At 46.6% G+C, this 19666-nt stretch overlaps 1 protein-coding gene across 1 annotated transcript; it reads left to right on the forward strand.

The window, feature by feature from the left end:
* Window positions 1–6679: 6679 nt before the first annotated feature.
* On the forward strand, window positions 6680–14174 carry LOC148773185 (testis-specific Y-encoded protein 3-like). The gene is made up of 6 exons (XM_088834539.1): window positions 6680–7207; window positions 7845–7922; window positions 8070–8181; window positions 8281–8426; window positions 8546–8632; window positions 13932–14174. The coding sequence occupies exons 1-6, from the start codon at window positions 6680–6682 to the stop codon at window positions 14172–14174; spliced, it is 1194 nt and encodes a 397-aa protein (XP_088690665.1).
* Window positions 14175–19666: the final 5492 nt, after the last annotated feature.

Consider the following 19666-nt stretch of genomic DNA (forward strand, 5'->3'; position numbering starts at 1 on the left):
CTACCACTTCCTGTGTATTATGCTCATTCTAATATTTCCGAGGTTAACTTGACCCGTGAAATAGGATTACGTTCTAGCCCAGCTGAATCTCTATAGAGATAGTGAAAGCTATTAGGGAGCATTAGCAATCTGTGAGGATTATCAGTTAATGGGAAAGACAGCTCTTTGCCATTTTCCATTCCCTGAAAATACATGTAAGAAAAGGACGCCTCTTTTGGAGCTGACAGCTTCTTTTCAAGAGAAAGGGCGTGTACCGGTTTGCAAGGGTTGCCATTACAAAGTGCCCCATGCCAGGTAGCTTCAATAAATTTTTCCTCAAACTCCTGGGAATCAAGTCAATAATCAAAGGGTCAGCAGATATGGCTTCTTCTGGTGACTCTTTTGGATTGTGCCTGGCCATTGTTTGCCTTTATCTTCACATAGTAATGTCTGTGTTGTTTGTGACTGATCTCCTGTTCCTGTAAAGTGCCAGTCGTATTAACCCAACTACCTATGCTGCTGCTGCTGCTGCTAAGTCACTTCAGTCGTGTCCGACTCTGTGTGACCCCACAGATGTAAGCCTACCAGGCTCCCCCGTCCCTGGGATTCTCCAGGTAAGAACACTGGCATGGGTTGCCATTTCCTTCTCCAATGTGTGAAAGTGAAAAGTGAAAGTGACGCCGCTCAGTTGTGTCTGACCCTTAGCGACCCCACGGAATGCAGCCTACCAGGATCCTCCAACCATGGGAGTTTCTAGGCAAGAGTACCACCTATATAGAGGCCCAATTTCCAAAAAGGGTCAGAAAGAAATTATAACTTATGCAGTTTGACTACATATAAAGTACAGAGAGTTAGAGTGTCAACATCCACATGTTGAGAGAATACGGTTTATTCCATAATATCGATTTTCGTCTTTCCACTTGGTCCAGCTGTATCTGTCTGCCAGAATTCACCCTCCGAAGTAGGTCTCCACGACACAGAAAACAAATGTTTAAGAAAAACGGATTGTCCAGGGGTAACAGAGATGAAGACAATATTCAGAATTTATAACCTATGTAGAAATCCTATCCTCAAAGACATAAGGGAAGGAAAGCATTTCTAATTTTTAGTAAGTAGTAAGCCATGTGACGGCACATGATAAGCAAACTACTAAAAAAGATTGACAAGACAAAAGATATACTCTATATATGTATTCCAGCAAATCAGTTCATTACAAAATTATAAAAATACTAAGTAGTCCTCAAGTAAAACCTGATGACAAACTTTGTTGCACTTTGTCCTAAATTCACCTGGTAATTGGGGGAGCTATCAGTGTTGCTGATTTGCTTTACACAGAAAGAAAAACTGTTCATACTTTTCTGAGTGTATGTGACTTTGAAATGAGGCATTCTCTCAGAGTCTGTTACCCTCCATAGACTTGCAAGATAAGGTGCTACTGTAACCAAATAGACATTTACCCAACATCCTTAGGCCAAGCAATACTGAAACATTGGAGATTAAAGCAGAGATATGCTTAATGCAGAGCCATGCAAGGAGATGGGTGGCTTATGCCTTTAAAAATCGCAATCTACCTACAGAAACAAAAGACCTACATATAGAAAATTATCAAACACCGATGAATGACAAAAAGAGATGGAGAAATATACTGTGTTCATGGACCGGAAGGATCAATATAGTGAAAATGAGTATACTCCCCAAAGTAATCTATAGTCAATGCAATCCCTATTAAGCTACCAACGGTATTTTTCAGAGAACTAGAACAAATGATTTCACCATTAGTATGCAAATACAAGAAAAAACCTTGAATAGCCAAAGCAATCTTGAGAAAGAAGCACGGAACTGGAGAAATCATCCTGCCTCACGTCAGGCTATACTACAAAGCAGCAGTCATCAAGACAGTATGGTCCTGGCACAAAGACAGAAACATAGATCAGTGGAACAAAACAGAAAGCCCAGAGATAAATCCACGAACCTCTGGACAACTTTTCTTTGACAAAGGAGGCAAGAATGTACAATGGAGAAAAGACAATCTCTTCAACAAGTGGTGCTGGGAAAACTGGTCAGCCACTCATAAAAGAATGACACTAGAACACTTTCTAACACCATACACACACAAAAGAATACTCAAAATGGATTGAAGTTCCAAACGTAAGACCACACACGATAACACTTCTAGAGGAAAACATAGGCAAAACATCATCTGATGTAAATCACAGCAGGATCTTCTATGGCCCACCTCCCAAAATAATGGGAATAAAAGCAAAAATAAAACACAATGGGACCTAATTAAACTTAAAAGCTTTTGCACAATGAAGGAAACTATCAGCAAGGTGAAAAGACAGCATTCAGAATGGGAGAGCATAATAGCAAATGAAGCAACTGACAAAGACTTAATCTCCAAAATATATAAGCAACTCCTGCGGCTCAATTCCAGAAAAACAAGTAAACCAATCAAAATATGGGCCAAAGAACTAAACAGACATTTCTCCAAAGAAGACATACAAATGGCTAACAGACACATGAAAAGATGCTCAACATCACTTATTATCAGAGAAATGCAAATCAAAACCAAAACGAGGTACCACCTCACTTCGCCGGTCAGAACAGCCGCTATCCAAAAGTCTACAAACAATAAATGCTGGAGAGGGTGTGGAGAAAAAGGAACCCTCTCACACAGTCAGTGTGAATGCAAACTAGTACAGCCACTATGGAGATCAACATAAAGATTCCTTACAAACCTGGAAATAGGACTGCCATACGACCCAGCAATCCCTCTGCTGGGCATACACACCGAGAAAACCCGTAGTAAAAGACACGTGTATCCCAACGTTCATCGCAGCACTGTTTACAATAGCTAGGACATGGAAGCAACCTAGATGTCCATCGGCAGATGAATGGAGAAGAAATTTGTGGTACATATACACAATGGAATATTACTCAGCTATTAAAACGAATGCATTTGTATCAGTTCTAATGAGGTGGATGAAACTGGAGGCTATTATACTGAGCAAAGTAAGTCAGAAAGAAAAACTAACGCATATATATGGAATTTAGAAAGATAGTAACAATGACCCTGTATGCGAGACAGCAAAAGAGACACCGATGTAAAGAACAGACTTTGGGACTCTGTGGGAGAAGGCAAGGGTTCCATACTTTGAGAGAATAGCATTGAAACATGTATCTTATGATATATGAAACAGATCGCCAGTCCAGATTCCATGCATGAGACAGGGTGCTCAGGGCTGGGGCACTGGGATGACCCTGTCGGATGGAATGGGGACGGAGGTAGGAGGGAGGGTCAGGATGGGGAGCGCATGTACACCCATGGCTGATTCATGTGAATGTATGGCAAAAATCACCACAATACTGTAAATTAATTAGCCTCCAATTTAAACAAAATTTTTTAAAAGGAGGTACAAAATTAAAAGATTAGACAATATTTTACCTGAGTGATAATAAAAACACAGCATGTCAGAATTCATGAGATGCATGTCTAGAAGTGCTTATAATTTTAAATGCTTGTATTAAAGAAGAATAAACGCCTAAGCCGATGGGAAAAAAAAAATCGCAAACTCCCTCAAAGCTTTCAGCAAAGGCCACATATAGGAAACATGAGGGAGGGGTGTGATTAGCTGTTGCAAACTTCTTGCTGTCAGATCTCGTGTTTTTGAGCTAAGGTGGTGGTCAGCTAACTGTGTTCTTGTAATCATCGAGGGAAAGAAAGATTATTCCCTAGTCCCTGAAAGGAAAGGTCCCAAGCTTGACTTTCACCTTCCAAGGTCCTGATTGCAAGGAGCGGGTCCCTGTGTAGGCCAGTTATCCTGTCTGGGAGCATTCATCTAGCACCCAGTCTTGGCACTTCCAGCAGTGCCCAGTCCCAGTTGGAAGAGGCAGTTCTCAGTTCTCTGTGCCCTCCTCTTACCAAGGCCCCATACCCTGCCCAGCAGCCTTCAATGAGTGAGCCAGGTACCCAGCATGCAGCTGGCCCTCAGCCTCCTCAGTCTACCCAAATGGGGAGCAGGGTCCTGTAGACTGTGACCCACGGAGATTGCCACAACCATTCGGACATCGAGGTGGGGATGGGACACGTTGGCCATTGCTTTGAAACCTGGGCCAGGTCAGTGAGTGGCTCCAGCAAGGGCCCTGGGACTCTGTAAGACACAGCCTGTCCCCAAGCTCCACAGTTCATTACCCAGCCCAAGGCCCAAGGGCCTGGAGGGCCCTGTGGGAAGGCTGTAATGTATCTTTCACTACATTATGCTGAGAGGCATTCTGTTGGTGGTGTTTGGTTTTCTAACTTCACTAATGGTCTTGGGCTGAGGCCTGCAGCTCCGTTTTCCATCCTGCCTCTATTACAGTGTCTTCCTTGATAAGCTTATTCAACCTGTGACCAAAAGTTGGTAACTTGGACCATCATGGGCCATTTCCACTAGCCCGATGACCACATTCTACTCTGTTTCTATAACATAGGGATTTCAACTTAACAATGCCATGTGATATAAAAGCTTTCGTCTTCTTCTAACTGAAGTAATTAACTTAGCATAATGACCCCGAAGACATATATTGCAAAGGGGGCTACCATTTATTTATTCACTGCTGGAGTTATAGTTCCAGCATGTAATATATTTCCAGAAACTATTTTTGGACTATTGTCGCATTACAGTGTTGCTCTAGCTTCTGCTATATGTATGTCAAAGTGAATCAATTTTAGGTGTACATACATCCCATCATTTTTGGATTTCCTTCCCATTTAGGTCACCAGAGAGCAGAGTCGGATCGCCTTGTTCTTTTACTTTTCTCAAAACATAGTAGTATTTTTTTAATTAAGTTAACTGGGGGTTAATTACTGTACAATATTGTGATGGTTTCTGCCACGCATCAACATTAATAAGCCATAAATATACAGGTGTCCCACCCACCCTGGAGCCGCTCCCACATGCCCTCCTATGCTATTCTTCTGGGTTGTTCCAGAGTACTTGCTTTGCATCCCCTGCTGCATGCAGATGAAAACACAAAGATGATTTTTCTGCATGAAATATGTACTTATCTCTATTTCACATGTGAGAACATGGGTGCAGATGTTTCACGTGAAATAGGAAATCTGTATTTCATGTTTGAAAATCTACTTGTATCGTTTTCTTCATCATACATGGAACCTTGTCTGTTTCACACATAGATATCTGTGCACACATTTTCTATATGAGTGGGGAATTCTATATATTTCAGATATGAAAAGTTGGGCATATACTTCCCTGCTTGAATTGTGAAATTGTATACATTTCCTATACGAAAATCTCAAGGAACTTTTACTGACATGAAGTATGTAATTAAGATCTGGGGAGCCAATATGGAATTGGAATTATCCCTATTTCACGAATGAAATTCTGGGCACCACTGTTTCTTGGTGAAATACTTAATTCTTTGTATTTCTCATAGATAAAACAATGACTGTCGACCATGAAGTATGGAGTTCTCTGTAATGCCTGTATCAAAAAGTAGGCTTTCATTCTGTTTCAGGAAAGTTGGACTTCTCTACATTTCACATCTCAAGATCAGAATGAACATTTTCCTGGGAGAAATAAGGAAATCTATGCATTTCACACGAACCACTGGTTCTTCAGTCTCTGAAACACCTGTTTGCATTAGTGTCCCTGTGCATTGCACATGTGTGTGTACATGTGTGTGCTTGGGTCACCTGATTGTGTGTGTGTGCGTCCTAAGGTAGGTGCTCAGTGTGAAAGAGCAGACATCCTAGGCGACAGAGCGTGAGCAGCTCTGTTCCTCTGGGAAGTGCATCCGCAGGCGCCCATCCTTAGCCACCCGGGTGCCTGCTCTAAGCCAGGGGCTGGCGGAAAGGGCAAGAGCTGACAGACCATAGGCCAGGGGCTCCACGGTGGTTTGGCCTGGGGCTGCGTTGTGGGGCCCAAACAGCGAGCCGAGGAAAGTGCTCTGCTTCTTCCTCAGATGACGGCTGCATTCCTAACACTGCTCAAGCCTAAGACCCAAGTTTAGGGATGGACTCTGCAGCAGGTGCACCACGGTGAGGTCTGTGTGAGCCCACCGCATCCCCGCCACCCAACTCGCCCCCACCCCACGCCCTGCCATGGCTTGCAGTATGGATTCGAGGCGAGCACCTCTGTCCCTGAGGTACCCAGGAACCCTGTCTCACCTCTGTGGATCTCTGAGCATATGGAGTCGCCCGCTGCTCCAGAGGCAATTTCAAGCTCGAGGATGGTCGCGGCGTCAGGTTCAGGGTCCCTTCCTTCGCCTCCAACTGGCCTGGCTCTCCCAGTCTCTGGTCAGGCACATCTGCACTGTTGAGCAGGCAAAAGGCTTGCGTGGACCGGTGCACAGAGCGCTGGGCTGACTTTGGCCCAGGGGTCACCTGGGGCCAGAGTGGCCAGAATTCCAAGGGGCGTGGCCCAGGAGCCAACGCCTTTAGACTCCATTTGATTGGTTCTGTCGTGAGGTCTGGAGGTCAGGGTGTAGAGTTCAGCCCCTTCCCACTGCCATACTACGCGTGCGTGGTGGCTCACGGTTCTGCGCATGCGTGTCTCCCTTTCCCTGCTCATTGGCTGCGCACGAGTATCCTGTTGGTGGTACCGCGTTGAGTGCGGCTGCCCGGTGGGCGCGCTGTGCCGGCGTCTGCTGTGCTCTGGTGGCTACCTTCTTCGCAGCTCCGGGCTCCGGCCAGAACACCATGGCGAGTGAGACGGGGCCAGAGGAAGGCGGCAGCACCCCCGGATCCTGGATCTTGGTTGTGAGTCCGGGTCTTCAGGAGGGAGGGGCCCTGGGGCCTGTCAGCCCAGTGGGGGCGGCAGAGGCCTTGCAGGCCCCAGGTGGTGCGCCAGGCGAGGAGGTCGCCCTCTTCTGGGTGGAGGCAGCGGAGGAAGGTGCGGTCCTGGAGGAGGGAGAGCTGGCGGGAATCGGGCAGGAGTTGCAGCTGCTGGTGTTAGACGTCATGGAGGAGGTGGAGGTGGTGGCGTACGAGGAGCAGGAGCAGGTGTCCTCGGAGGAGCAGGGCCAGAAACATCCACGGCCTGGAGGCCCGAGCGACCAGCCTGCACTGGAGGCGCTGGCGGCCCTGCAGGTGGAGCTGGAGCCGGTGAATAAGAGAGCGCAAAGGGCGCACGCTCGCCTGAAACATAAGAACTGTCAGAGGCGAAAGCTGCATCTAGAACACAGAAGCACCATCATCCAGGGAATCTGTGGCTTCTGGGTCGAAGTTGTATCCCTTGGTGTGGTGGTTGTGAATTTTTTTTTTCTTTTTTTGTTTTCTTTAAACCTGGGATATTGCAGGAGCAGTTTTACAGATCTGGCAGTTCTGGTAGAAAGTTGTTTTTTTTTTTTTGGATGATGGGTATTGGTTACCGTCCTGCATATCTGTTCCTGATATTAGATGTGATGTTCTTGCTGTCCTGACTAGCACAAATTGATACTTGGGCTTTACTTGCAGAGGTCCCAGTCAGAATCGTCATTAGCATTAGGGACTCCTCAGAGAAAAAGCTTGTCTGGAATCCAGGTCTTCTCCAAAATGTTGAGTGAATTTGGGAGTGGGTTTGGGATGTGTAAGTGCTCATACTGGTTGTAGCTAGGAATGCTTGTTTTCCAGAAGTAAGCTACCTTGAAGGAGGCTGAGATGGAGCTTAGGGCCTTCCTGTTAGGAACAGAAGCTCCTTCTGGTAGTGCACTCATAGGCACAGCCTTGGGCCTTGTTCCGGGTTCATACAGTCTGCATCCACGGAAATGTGGCGAGTTCACTAGTAGCACGTTGAAGTCAGACAATGCCATTCTACTCTTTAGGCTAGCTTTGTTCTTCCAGCACATTTACCTCTAGCATCTAGAGGCTCCTTGACCTAAAGCAGTTTATGAACCACCCCCAGATGTCAGTTATGATGAGCAACCAGGATGAAGAGATGCTTCACTACATGACCAACTTGGAGGTCAGGCAGGGGACCCCGCTAACTGTGGAGGGGAGATGACTGTGGAGGGGAGAGGGCATGGTTTATCCCTGAATACGGGAAAGGACAGCTCTTCTGTAAAGAGGTTTCATACCCACTCCCCCTACCCCCAACACTTTGTCCTGGCAGGTGGAGGAATTCAGGCATCCCACTCATCACTGCAAGATCACATTGTCCTTTCGGAGGAATAGGTATTTCCAGAATGAAGTGATTGTTAAGGAGTATCTCATTAACGTTCCTGGTAAGAGGCAGCTCCCTGGATTTGGGGAGTGGGGGCAGAAGAGTGTAGGTTGAGTGGGAAAGTGAGCTAGGTCTTTCTCCCATACTCCTTTTCCTGCAGGATACCAAGCCTCTCATTCCACTCCGATTCAGTGGTCCCAGGGGTTTGAACGTAAGGCATACAGCCTCAGGCACCACGACAGCAGCATTAACTTCTTCAATTGGTTCTTTGACCACAACTTCACAGGATCTGGCCGGATTGCTGAGGTGGGGTCCCACGTGGCCACTGGGCCGAAATTGGTGATTTATGTTGGAGTTCTTGGCGGTGCACAGGAATGCTCAGTGTCTGGCCAGCCCTGTGCCGACCTTGCTCATTTCCCTGGCAGATCATCATAAAGGATCTATGGCCCAATCCTTTGCAGTACTGTGTGAGGAGGAAGGCTCCACCGCGAGAGGTAGCGGGAGGACGAGAGGTGAGGCGCCCAGGGGCTGAGCACTGGCATAAGGGTTGTCCAGGAACTTGGGTCGTTTATTTCACTTGTGGAGAAAGTGAGACTCTGTGGAATCCAGCGTGACACCGTGCACGGGGAAATCAGCAAGAGACAGCAAGTGTGGAGAACTGTAGTGAAAGACAGGTTCTAACCAGAGAAGCCTGAGGTAGATGAAGTGGCCTGGTCAGGCCAAAGTCACTCTAATTTATATCTGAGTCAGCTGCACACATCTCTGAACTGTCATTCCTTGGCCAACAAGTCCAGCCTCAGGCTTCTCTTAAATTGGGGTCCACCTACTATTCCTCATGAAGTCCCCTTTCCATCAGGTCTGTGAGTCTCCTTTGTACAAGGCTATTCCCCCACTGACCCATCACTTGATTCCATTTTGGTCATCACGGTTTTTTTTTTTTTTTTTTTCCGTTGCATCTTTTTCACCTGCCACCCTCACTGTGAGAAACTGACCACTGTGAAGGATTATGGAGAATAGTTTTTTATTTATTTTAACTGGAGCATAATTACTTTATAATGCGGTGACCGGTTTGGCCGTACATTGGCCAACATGAATTACCCAGAGGTATACACGTGTCCCCCGAATGGTGAACCCACCACTCACCGCCATCCCCTCCCTGTCTTTCTGGGTTGTCCCACAACATGACTTTAGTTGCCTTGCTTCACGCATCAAACTCACACTGGTCATCTATTGTTCAGAAGGTAATGTACATGTCTCAGGGCTGTTTTCTCACATTAACCCACCCTCCCCTTCTCCCACTGAGTCCCATGTCTGTTCTTTATATGTCTGTGTCTTATTTGATGCCCTGCGTGTTGCATGTTCAGTATCACCTACATGGTGCTCAAATCCAGATATTTGTGTTAACATACAGTGTTTGTTTTTCTCTTTCTGACCCACTTCACTCCCTGTAATAGGCTCCACGTGCATTGCATCTCACTAGAACTGACTTTGATGCATTCCTTTTTAGAGCTGAGTCACAACACCATTGTGTATCGGTACCCCAACTTCCCTATCCCTTCATCTGCCGATGGGTCATATAGGTTGCTTCCATGTCCTAGGTATTGTAATAGTTCTACGGGGAAGAATGGGGTACATGTCTTTTAGTATGTGCTTAGAGGACATGTAAAAATTCACAGACTCTGTCTCCTGGGAACTGACTTGAAAGAGTAAAGTTGTCTTTAGTGTTCTCAGAGAGGGTAGGTTTTCATATCTGTGTCTCTGTCTTTTTTGAAAGGAACCGCCGCTGCTCGACTTTGAGACGTTTATGAGGCAGTGTCCCCCTTTCCCTAAAATAGAAAACCTAAGAAGCTGCTTCATGTGAAGATCAATGGCCAGCAGAGTTCTCTTGGACGGGAAAGTAGTGAAGAGTGGTCTGGTGGTGAAACGGATCGAGAGGGAGACACAAGTAAACCTGAAATAATGCCGAAGGACAAATAAAAAGCGTCAGCTGTATGCGTCTGCGTATTGTTTGGGGAGGGCCTCAGGACAAAAACTTCAGCGGCATGTAGGATTCTCAGTTTACCGTGTGGGAAGTACCAGTCCATGGAGAGTTGTAGAGGTGGTTAAGTCGTATGTGGGGGTTGTGTCAGGAGACACAGTTCTTCCTGTGGGGTGGGGCTTGGGGAGGATGGAGAAAGAAGATGAGGGGCCCATTAACTGTGGGTCTGGCAGTTTTACAAGGGAAATGTGGATGTCCACGCACAGGGTCTGGTGAACAAGGGCCAGAGAGTGAAAAGCTGGAACGCAATTTTGTTGGAAGGTGGTGCCCCAGGTATCTTCTCTGTTGCACAGCATCAGACATTTTAAGAGTACAGAACAAGGAAAAAGCCTTAACATTCGACTCACTATGAAGCAAGAAGGCATTGCAAAGAACTTACAGACAAGAAAAGTTTAGGACAGGGTCCCCCAGTGCCTAATATTTCCTGCCAGTGCTTCAGTACCAGGGGTGGCTTTAGCTCTAACTTGTGCTGGAGTGAAGAGTGCAGAGATAGTCACAGGTCGGTGAGTAAAAGTGAACTGTGGATGGTTGACTTGCTGGTCAGTCTCTGGAAACTTGCCATGACTTGTGTCCCAGTCTCTTCAGGGCTTTCACTTAGGCCCTAGGGTCTAGGTGCTATTAGATTTGACTGCACACTTGGATGTGTTGTGTAAGGTTTTCTTCCACTGAATATCAATGTGTGTGAGACTTGGCGGGTTTCTGATGAATTCATGAGCATTCTGTCTCAGTCACCCTGAGCTGCATTTGCTTCCTGTTCCCTGGATGTGTTCATGTTTTCCTCTGTTTAGAATGAAGACCGGGCGTCTCCATTGTGTCTGCCCATGAATGTGAGTTGATGTTCCTTCCTGCGGGTCTGCCTTTGCCTCCTTCTTCTTTCGTGATGCACCCATGCTTGTGCTGTTAGGCACAGCTCTGCTGCCATAGCTCTCTGAGTTCTTACACTGCCCTGTTCAACACTCCTGCATTGTGTTGCTCGTATGCCCTCTTTTTTTAAATTTTTTAAATTTGTGTATCTTGTTAGATTGCATGTGAATTTGACCCTTTCTTTCACTCCTGGATCAAATGCTTCCAGCATCTTGAATTGTGACTTTTTTAAAGAGTTCCGTGATATCTGTGCTCAACAAGAAATGCGTTATCGCAGGAATAGTTAACAGTGACCCACATTTGGAAACAAGAATGCCTACACACTTAGAGTTATGCCCAACGGGCAAGAATATCACTCGCTGAAGTGAGAGTATTAGTTAGGATCACAGAGGGCAAAGATGTTGCAGGAATGCCTCTGTCAGGTAAGATTTAGGGTTGACTGGTTAAGTGTTCTAAAAAACACTAGTGCAGGATTGAAATACGTTGACTTTTACCCCCATCCATGTATTCTGGCGTTGACCATTACAGTTATGATGAAACTGACATTACCCATGCAGAATTTCTTCATGACTTTAAGTGAATTATCACCCAGGTGATAAGAATTGAGGCTTGCCTTTCTGTAAAGAGAAAGTTGTTAAAGAATTGTTGTCCTCAGTGACCCAGGGAAAAGGGGTGCATGATCAATTTCCAGTTCAAAACCCGTTGCTATTTCTGTGTTGTTTCTGGAAGTAAAGCACAGGGAATGGAATCACGCCAACCTGATTGGCACTGTGAGCCGGTCCAAGGCGATAGGATTAGGGAACGCAGGCACACGTCACTCAACTGTCCACAGTGAGGACTTCCAACCCTGCCAGCCTCTTTGCATGTCAGTCCCCCTCATGAGCAAATCCCATTCACCTTCCAGGATATACCGTGGAAGCAGACGAGGACACTGACTTGATCAACTAGCGAGTGAAGCAGATAACTGGGACTAAAAAAGAGGGGTGCTTACCAAAGTCCATTATACTGCACAAGTAAGCCAAGAGTCGCACATGTGTGCAAGTTTCTTTTCAGACTTAGGAGTGTGTGTGTATGTGTGCGTGCACACGCATGTGCGCTGGCAAAAATGGGTGTGTGAGCTCTCTGAACTGGCCTGGCTGGGGGATGGAAGAATGGACACTGGAAGCGTGAAAGAGCTTGTGTAAGGTACAAAGACCTTCGGGCATCAGAAGCACTGACGTGATGGAAAAAAGCCCAGGGATCTCTCCGACAGAGCAAGATGTAAGTGTAAACGTGGATCCCTGAGCAGAAAGGAGCGGCAGGAAAAACACACCCGGGGGCAGTCAGGGAGGATGTGAAGGGGCAGAGAACGAGAGTGGGCCAGATTTCCAGGCACAGAAGAGGGGCTACGCACAGCCCCTAGGACACCCGGCTACAGAGGGTTTTCTGTCCTCAAGTGCAGGAGCATTCTTTCCCTGACATGACCAGCCACGTGAACCCAGCTTGCCCTCTTCTGTAAGGCTTGCAAGACGGATGGCACTGTACCATCAGCAGCTGCTACGTGCAGAGTTTGCCAGTTTGAAACATCACTCCATAAAAGGGTGTCTTAGGTTGATCCTCTCACCCCCTCCCAGTCCCACAGGCCTGGGCTGATGGGGTTAGCTGGCGTGTGTTCTCTCACCTGGAGGCTGGATGAGAACAGAACTAGTTTGAAAGGACCTCTGCACAATGAATGTTCAGACTTCAATTCCTCTGGCACTGGTGAGTCATGGCTCTTAGCAGGACACTGTCCTTAGCATCTCTGTATTAAGAGATGCTTCATCTCTAAATCTCTCTACAGAGAGAATTCCATGTTTGTGTCACATTTTGACATGTGGGCAAAAGTGTTCTACGTGCAGCACGGAACTCGGTATTTCACATATGAATCCATGCATGAAGTTTTCATGAATGACATATGCAGTTCTCTACATTTCACCTGTGAAAATCTCACCACAAACGTTCCAAAATGAAAATGGAATTCTCTACATTTTATATGAAAATATACGCACATACTATTTTCCTACGTGAAATTTGGAATTCTGCGTATTTCACATACGAAAAACTGGGTGCTGAGTTTTCCACATGAAATCCGGAGTTTTGTCTATTTCACTTATGAACATCAGGCCACTGATTTTAATACACAAAATGTGGAATTTTGATGATTTCATATATGTAATTCGGGGCACTGATTTTCCTCTGTTGAGGACGGATTTCCCTGTATTTCACATAAGAAAATCTTGGCAGAGACTTACTCCATGAGATACTGAACTTTTTATATTTCATTTAGGAAACTAGGAGCCATGATTTTCCTACATGAAATACAGATTTCTCCGCTTTCGCATTTGAAACTCTAGGCACAGATCTTTCCCCCATGAAATATGAAATTCTTGTATTGCACACTGAATTGGGAATAAACAAGGTAACATGAAATATGGAATTTTTCATATTTCTTATTTGAAAATCTGTGTGCTGACTTTCCTTCACGAAGTACAGAATGCCGTATATTTAACAATTGAAAGACTTGGCATCAATTTTCCTACAAGAAATATGGAATTTTCTATTTCCTACATAAAGTGATTTTCATGCTAGAGGTGTGAAAGTCTCTATACTGCACCCAAGAAAATTTGTTAGAAGAAAAGTTGTTAACTCTTGGGTGGGAGCAGGACTCATGGACACCCTGCTCTGGCATGCCCTCCACCCCTTGGCAGAATATCCAGCCATCGCCCCAGAAACTCAGTCCTCTGAGTTTCAAGTCAGTGTTTTTCAAGAATAAATAGTCGAGCCTTTCTGCACTCCCCAGGGAGAGGCTACAGGTGGCTACTGATCCCAGAGCTGATTCCTTCATCTCCCAGAGGCTCTGGGATAAACCCGCCCACCCCTGCTCTGTGTAGCACAGTCTCTCCTTTGTGCCGTCCCTGCAATACCAAGGGAACTTGCCCAGCGGGTCCGATGTGGTAGATCAGGAAGTCCTACAGGTGCGTGGGGAGGTCGTGCCTGATCGCTCCTTCTCCAGAGATCCAGACGAGTTTGAAAATGAAGAGCAAGTCACTTTCGAAAAGGAGGAATGTTATGGTGAATCGATGCTCCAGCACCCAAGTTCACTGCCACTCAACCAAGGTCACAGCCTGGTCTAAAGGCACACAGATGCCCTCTGTGCCTGCCCAGCGCCTCCCTCCCGGAGACTTCAGTGCTCAGACCGCTGGATAGGAAGTGGTCTGAAGCTGCTTTTCCACAGACACTTAAAGGTAAGCGGAAAAGTGGTTGATAGAAATTAAAGTGAAAACGTCATCTAGCAAGATGAGAACCTTGACAGGAGAGAGGAAGGAGCATGTGGCAAACAGCTTCGGTTCTTGGGGCATATGATTCTCCTTAGTAAAAACATTTGCATTGCAAAACTTATGAACATTCCCTCTTATAATCTGTCTTCCCAGGGACATGGTCATTGTATTGTAGTCTGTCAAAATCCACTGAGTTTCATTAGAAATATGAATTTTTGCAACATATGCAAAAGAATTCTAGCCTAATGAGGCTAGAAATAGGCTAGTCATAACAGTGGTTTGAAATACTACTTCAAGATATAAAACTTAAATTTCAGGACAAAGTGTTCTATTATTTTTTTATAAAGCATCATGAAATATCCAAAATATCTTCCCTTACTGTGTTGATTGAAAAAAAAAAAAAAAAAACTCCTCTAAAATTTCGGTTACTTGATAAAATAATGAATTAAATATGGAAAAAAAAAAACAAAAAACCCAGAGTAAGAGGCCTTGCATACAGCAAGCTATGTAATCATTTCCGTTTGACATTAGTCATAGTGGTGGTCGCTCAAATAAGAAATACCTTTTATTTATCCAAACACCCAATAAAGCAAAATTCTCAGGTGGAAAAAAAATAAAAACATGGGTTCTGGGAAAGAGGAGCCCTGATGAGAAAAGCTGCATTGCCCCATTCTGGTCAGGTTAAGAATATGCTCAAACAGTGACCAGCACAGTGAGTAATCCTTACTAAATGGCTCTCTGTCCTTTTGATTAGATGCTGTCTGCTCCCTTTCACTAGTTGGGGGTATTTTATTTCTCTTTAGCCCCGATCACCACCACAAGGGAGGGGCTGAGGAAAAAGCGACAGCAACATCTCTGAGTAATAAACCCGCTGGCATCTCTCATGGGAAAGAAGAAGGATTCCATAATTTCACTTTCCAGTACTCAGGGCGAGATGGTCCCAGCATATGCAGGTCTTCCTGGCCAGCATCCACTGCATCAGATCCCCTGGGAGGCTCCCTTGTGGTGCAGGGGTGGTGGGGAGGAGAGTCTGTGCACACAGAACAGCAGTGGGCAGGTTAACCTAAGTGCCTCTGGGAGACACAGGTGGTCAGCTCTGGGAACAGAGTCATGCAAGCAGGTTATTAGAAGAGCCACATCTTATTCTGAACCCAGAAAACATTTTTTTAGTAACCTTCTCAAGATCTCAGAAGTTAGGATATTAAATACCATGATATCAAGCTAGTGGGCGAACAAGTTAATTACACACAATCTGTATGTTTATTGTGTTTATTCATTTTCTTGGTCATGCTGCACACCTTAGGGGATCTTAATTTCCCAGCCAAGAGACTGAACCCACACCCTCAGCAGCGGAAGCACGGACTCCTAGCCACCACTGGACTAACAGGGAATTCCTCATCTTCTTAAATCTGAGTCATTTGGTAAAGAACAGAGCAGAGACTGTGATCACCCCTATTCCCACCACCTCCAACTCACCACTTTCTGATATTACGACTTACTTGCTTCCAATCTTGTACACACTCACAAATGTCTCTGACAAATGACCCAGGTGAAGGTGTGTGTCTGTGTGTGTGGGTGTGGGTGTGTGGGGTTGTGTGTGTTTATGGGCACATTGACAAGAGCTTGAAGATATCTGATGAAGAGCTTCTGTCAGCTGGTTGGTGTCTCTGTGATTGTCCATCCAACCTCCTCTGGAGGGAATGCCAGAATTTGCAGCTGAGCCCTTTCAGATTAAGTCACCCCAGTCAGTTTCCTTCTGGGCTGCCTGCCCCAGTGGTGACATTTGCTTTCGGATGTGAGGCATCACTCAAGGCATCTGTGTGGATCCTGCAGGGATTTTGTTGTCCCCAGTTTGATATTCAAGCTGAGCCTGAAGCACAGGAGAGAATGACCCAGTGCTTCCCATTTCCAAATTCTCTCTTCTCTGTCGCAGCCCTGGTGTTAAACTGGGGATACCGAAGGTACAGTTCCAAGTGTTGTTTCATTCCTAGTGCATCATATCTCTACCCTTAAACTCATCGCAGAAAATCCAGAAACAACAAAATAATAGAAAAAGAAGAAATGTCAGCCAAACCCACCCATTGAGAGGCCCTGGTACCATGCTGAGCTGCTCCCCACCCAGGTTTTTCCTCTCTGAAAAGACCTTCACTTTTGAAGTTTTGGGTCTACACATTTCCTTGTGATGTTGAGTGATTTTGCAGAGCTATACCAGGGGCTTCCCCGGGGCTTCCCCAGTGGCTCAGAGGTTAAAGCGTCTGCCTCCATTGCGGTAGACCCGGGTTCAATCCCTGGGTCGGGAAGATCCCCTGGCGAAGGAAATGGTAACCCACTCCAGTATTCTTGCCTGGAGAATCCCATGGACAGAGAAGCCTGGTAGGCTACATTCCACGGGGTTGCATAGAGTCGGACACGACTGAGCGACGGAATGGAATGGATACCAGGCTTCTGGTGGAGGGAGAGAAAATGGTGTTCCAGGAAAGCTGGGGTTTTCATTCTCATGCTCCAGCTGCGATCAATGACAAATTCCCCACTATTCCCCCTTCAGGTTCCCAGCTGCCGCTCATGTCATTAACTTCCCATGACACTGACGTGTTCCCAGGCCATGCTTCACGCTGATAGAGGGTGATATATGCAAAATACTCTGTACATATGCAATCGACTCGGCCTGATTAGTAGTAGTAGTAGTATTTATTCTTTTGCTTCAGTACTGTGAACAGACTTTCTCTCGTTGGGGCAAGCAGGGGCTACTCCTCATTGCCGAGTGTAGCCTTCTCATTGAGACAGCTTCTCCTGTTGCAGTGCAAGGGCTCTAAAGTATGGTCCGGTAGTTGTGTCCTGGGGCCTTAGCTACTCTATAGCATGTGAAATCCTCTTGGGCCAGGGATTGAACCCGTGTTCCCCCTGCATTGCCAAGTGGATTCTCAACCACTGGACCCCCAGAGAAGTCTGACTGCCTAATTTAAACGACAAAATTAACATGGGGAATGCCTATGGAAAGACACAGAGGTGCTCACAGCATAGGAAGAAAGGCTTAGCAGCCAGGCCGTTTCAGGCATATGACGCAGGCAAATCTAGGGAATAAAGTACCAAAAGCCCACGGTATTTTCTTCCAGAATCTTCTCTTGGGATGAACCAAAGGCAACCACTTTTTGGAATTGCCTTCCAGCTTCAAAGTCCAAAGTGGGAAGCAGAGAGGCTTCCCTTGGCTTGGCCACTCACTGCATGCAGGGAACAGGATGACTGCCCCTCAAAAATCTAGACATGTTCTTTGATACCAGAAGCAAGAGGATGGAGCCTGACTGGGCACGAGCACAGGAAGCCACCGTTGATCAGGAAGTGAATGAAAGCCCTGATCCTGCTACCCCCAGAATGCAGATTCAGCACCATCACGCATTCAGACACATAGTGAAACACAGCCCTAAGCCCACCCATGGTCTCCTGGTGAAAAGTGCCCTCCTCCCCACAGTAAGAAAGTCTCTTCTCCATCCCACAGCCATCTTCCTCCTCCCCAGCGCCTACAACTTCTCCCCTATGGCTTCCACAGTTCCGCCCCAGGAGGCAGCCTATGCCGTGATTTCGGTGTGCACAGCGGCTGTGGACTGGATGAGCAAGCTGGCCCTCCGCTACCACTGGGTGAATGGGATCACAACACCTACAAGAACAATGTTGGCAGTGAGTGGGCCGGGGAGAGGGCCACCCATGGTGGTTGAAGGGTCTGCCTGCCTGGACTCCACGCGCACCCTGGACCGAGGGAAAGTCATCAAGAATGGATGCTGTCACTCATATCCCAGCGGCTCGGTGCCAGGTTCCAAGAGGCTTACAAATCCTAGCTCACTCAGTGCCGCCCTCATTGACACTCTGGGAGAGGATCTCATCATCTCCACTTTGGTTCTGGGGAAGCTGAGGGACAGATGACTTGTCTTGCCCATCCACGATTTATGCCTCCAACCCCACCGAGGTGTTCCACATGTGGTCCTCGGGCCACCAGCATCAGGGTCACCTGCAGGCTCGTTGGAAATGCAGAGTCTCTGGTCCCCACCTCAGACCTGTCAGATCCACAGCTCTGGGGTGGGCCTGGCCCTCTGCATCTTAACTGGCCCTCCAGGTGATTCTGATGCTTGTTGAACATTTGAGGACCACAGGCTTCAGCCCTGACTACTCCGACTGTGTTCCCTGGTACAGCCACATGAGCATCACCTGGGAGCTTGTTAGAAATGGGACTCCAGGCCCCTGCCAAGGCAATGGAGTCAGGTCTGTGTCTTTAACAAGATTCCCAGGTGATTTCTGAAAACACTGGTTCACAAGCTTGGCTCGTATTGGAGTCCCCTGAGGATCTGCTCTTTGTGGCTTAGCTGCTGCTTGGCATTGGGACTTACTGAGTTCCCTGGGTGATTCTACTGTGCAGTCAAATCATGAAAGCCACCAGCTTCATTGTCAGGACAGCATTGGTTTATCACACTGAGCAAGAAACCTGGAAGGTGCTGGAGGCTGGGTTGATTCACCAATGGCCAGGCCCTTGATCACTATTTCTGGAATTCTCTAGGCCTTTGCCTCTTTTCAGGTGAGGCTGCTTCTACCCCACGAGGCACGTGGGGATGTTTCTGATTATCACTATGTCTCTTAACAGCTACTGGCTGGTAAAGGAATAACCATTTCTTTTCATGGTGCCTCAAATCACTCCTAGGAATCGCTGTTCACCTCTTAGCATTCAAGACCACCTCCCTAAACTCCGAAACAACATTATGGGATCCAGACTCGGTTCAGAAGATCTGTGACTAAATGTAGAAGACTGAGCATCATATAGGACACCCATGTTCTGCTTCTGGGGATTCTAGGCCCACATCCGCGGTCTACAGGGCTACTGTTAAGAACAAGAACTTGTGTTAGGGAACCAGTTTATTTCCAGACATCTCAAGGAACACGTCAGGGATCTCAGACCCTCAGTGGCCAGGTGAGAAGATTCCAGAAGCAATTTACCATTTTCCAGATCCACTTCAGAGAAGCATAAACCCACTTCAGGGGAATCAAACACCTCTCCAGTAACCTCCAAGTTACCTCGTGGTACACTGGACAGTCTACTGGTTCTAGAATCCTATATAACTTCTGACGATATCATCCCGATTTAGGAACCCTGTGCTTTGTGCTCTGTTTCTCAGTTGTGTTTGACTCTTTTTGATACCATGAACTGTAGCCCATCAGGCTTCTCTGTCCTTGGAATTTCCCAGAGAAGAATATTTGGGTGGGTTTTCACTTCCTGCTTCAAGGGAATCTTCCCAACCCAAGAATCAAACCTGCATCCCATGTCTCCTTTATTGCAAGCAGTCTTTACCTGTGAAGCCATGGGTGGA

This window comes from Moschus berezovskii, chromosome Y (genome assembly GCF_049115385.1).
Source record: "Moschus berezovskii isolate FMDL1 chromosome Y, NW_MosBer_1.0, whole genome shotgun sequence".
Lineage (NCBI taxonomy): Eukaryota > Metazoa > Chordata > Mammalia > Artiodactyla > Moschidae > Moschus > Moschus berezovskii.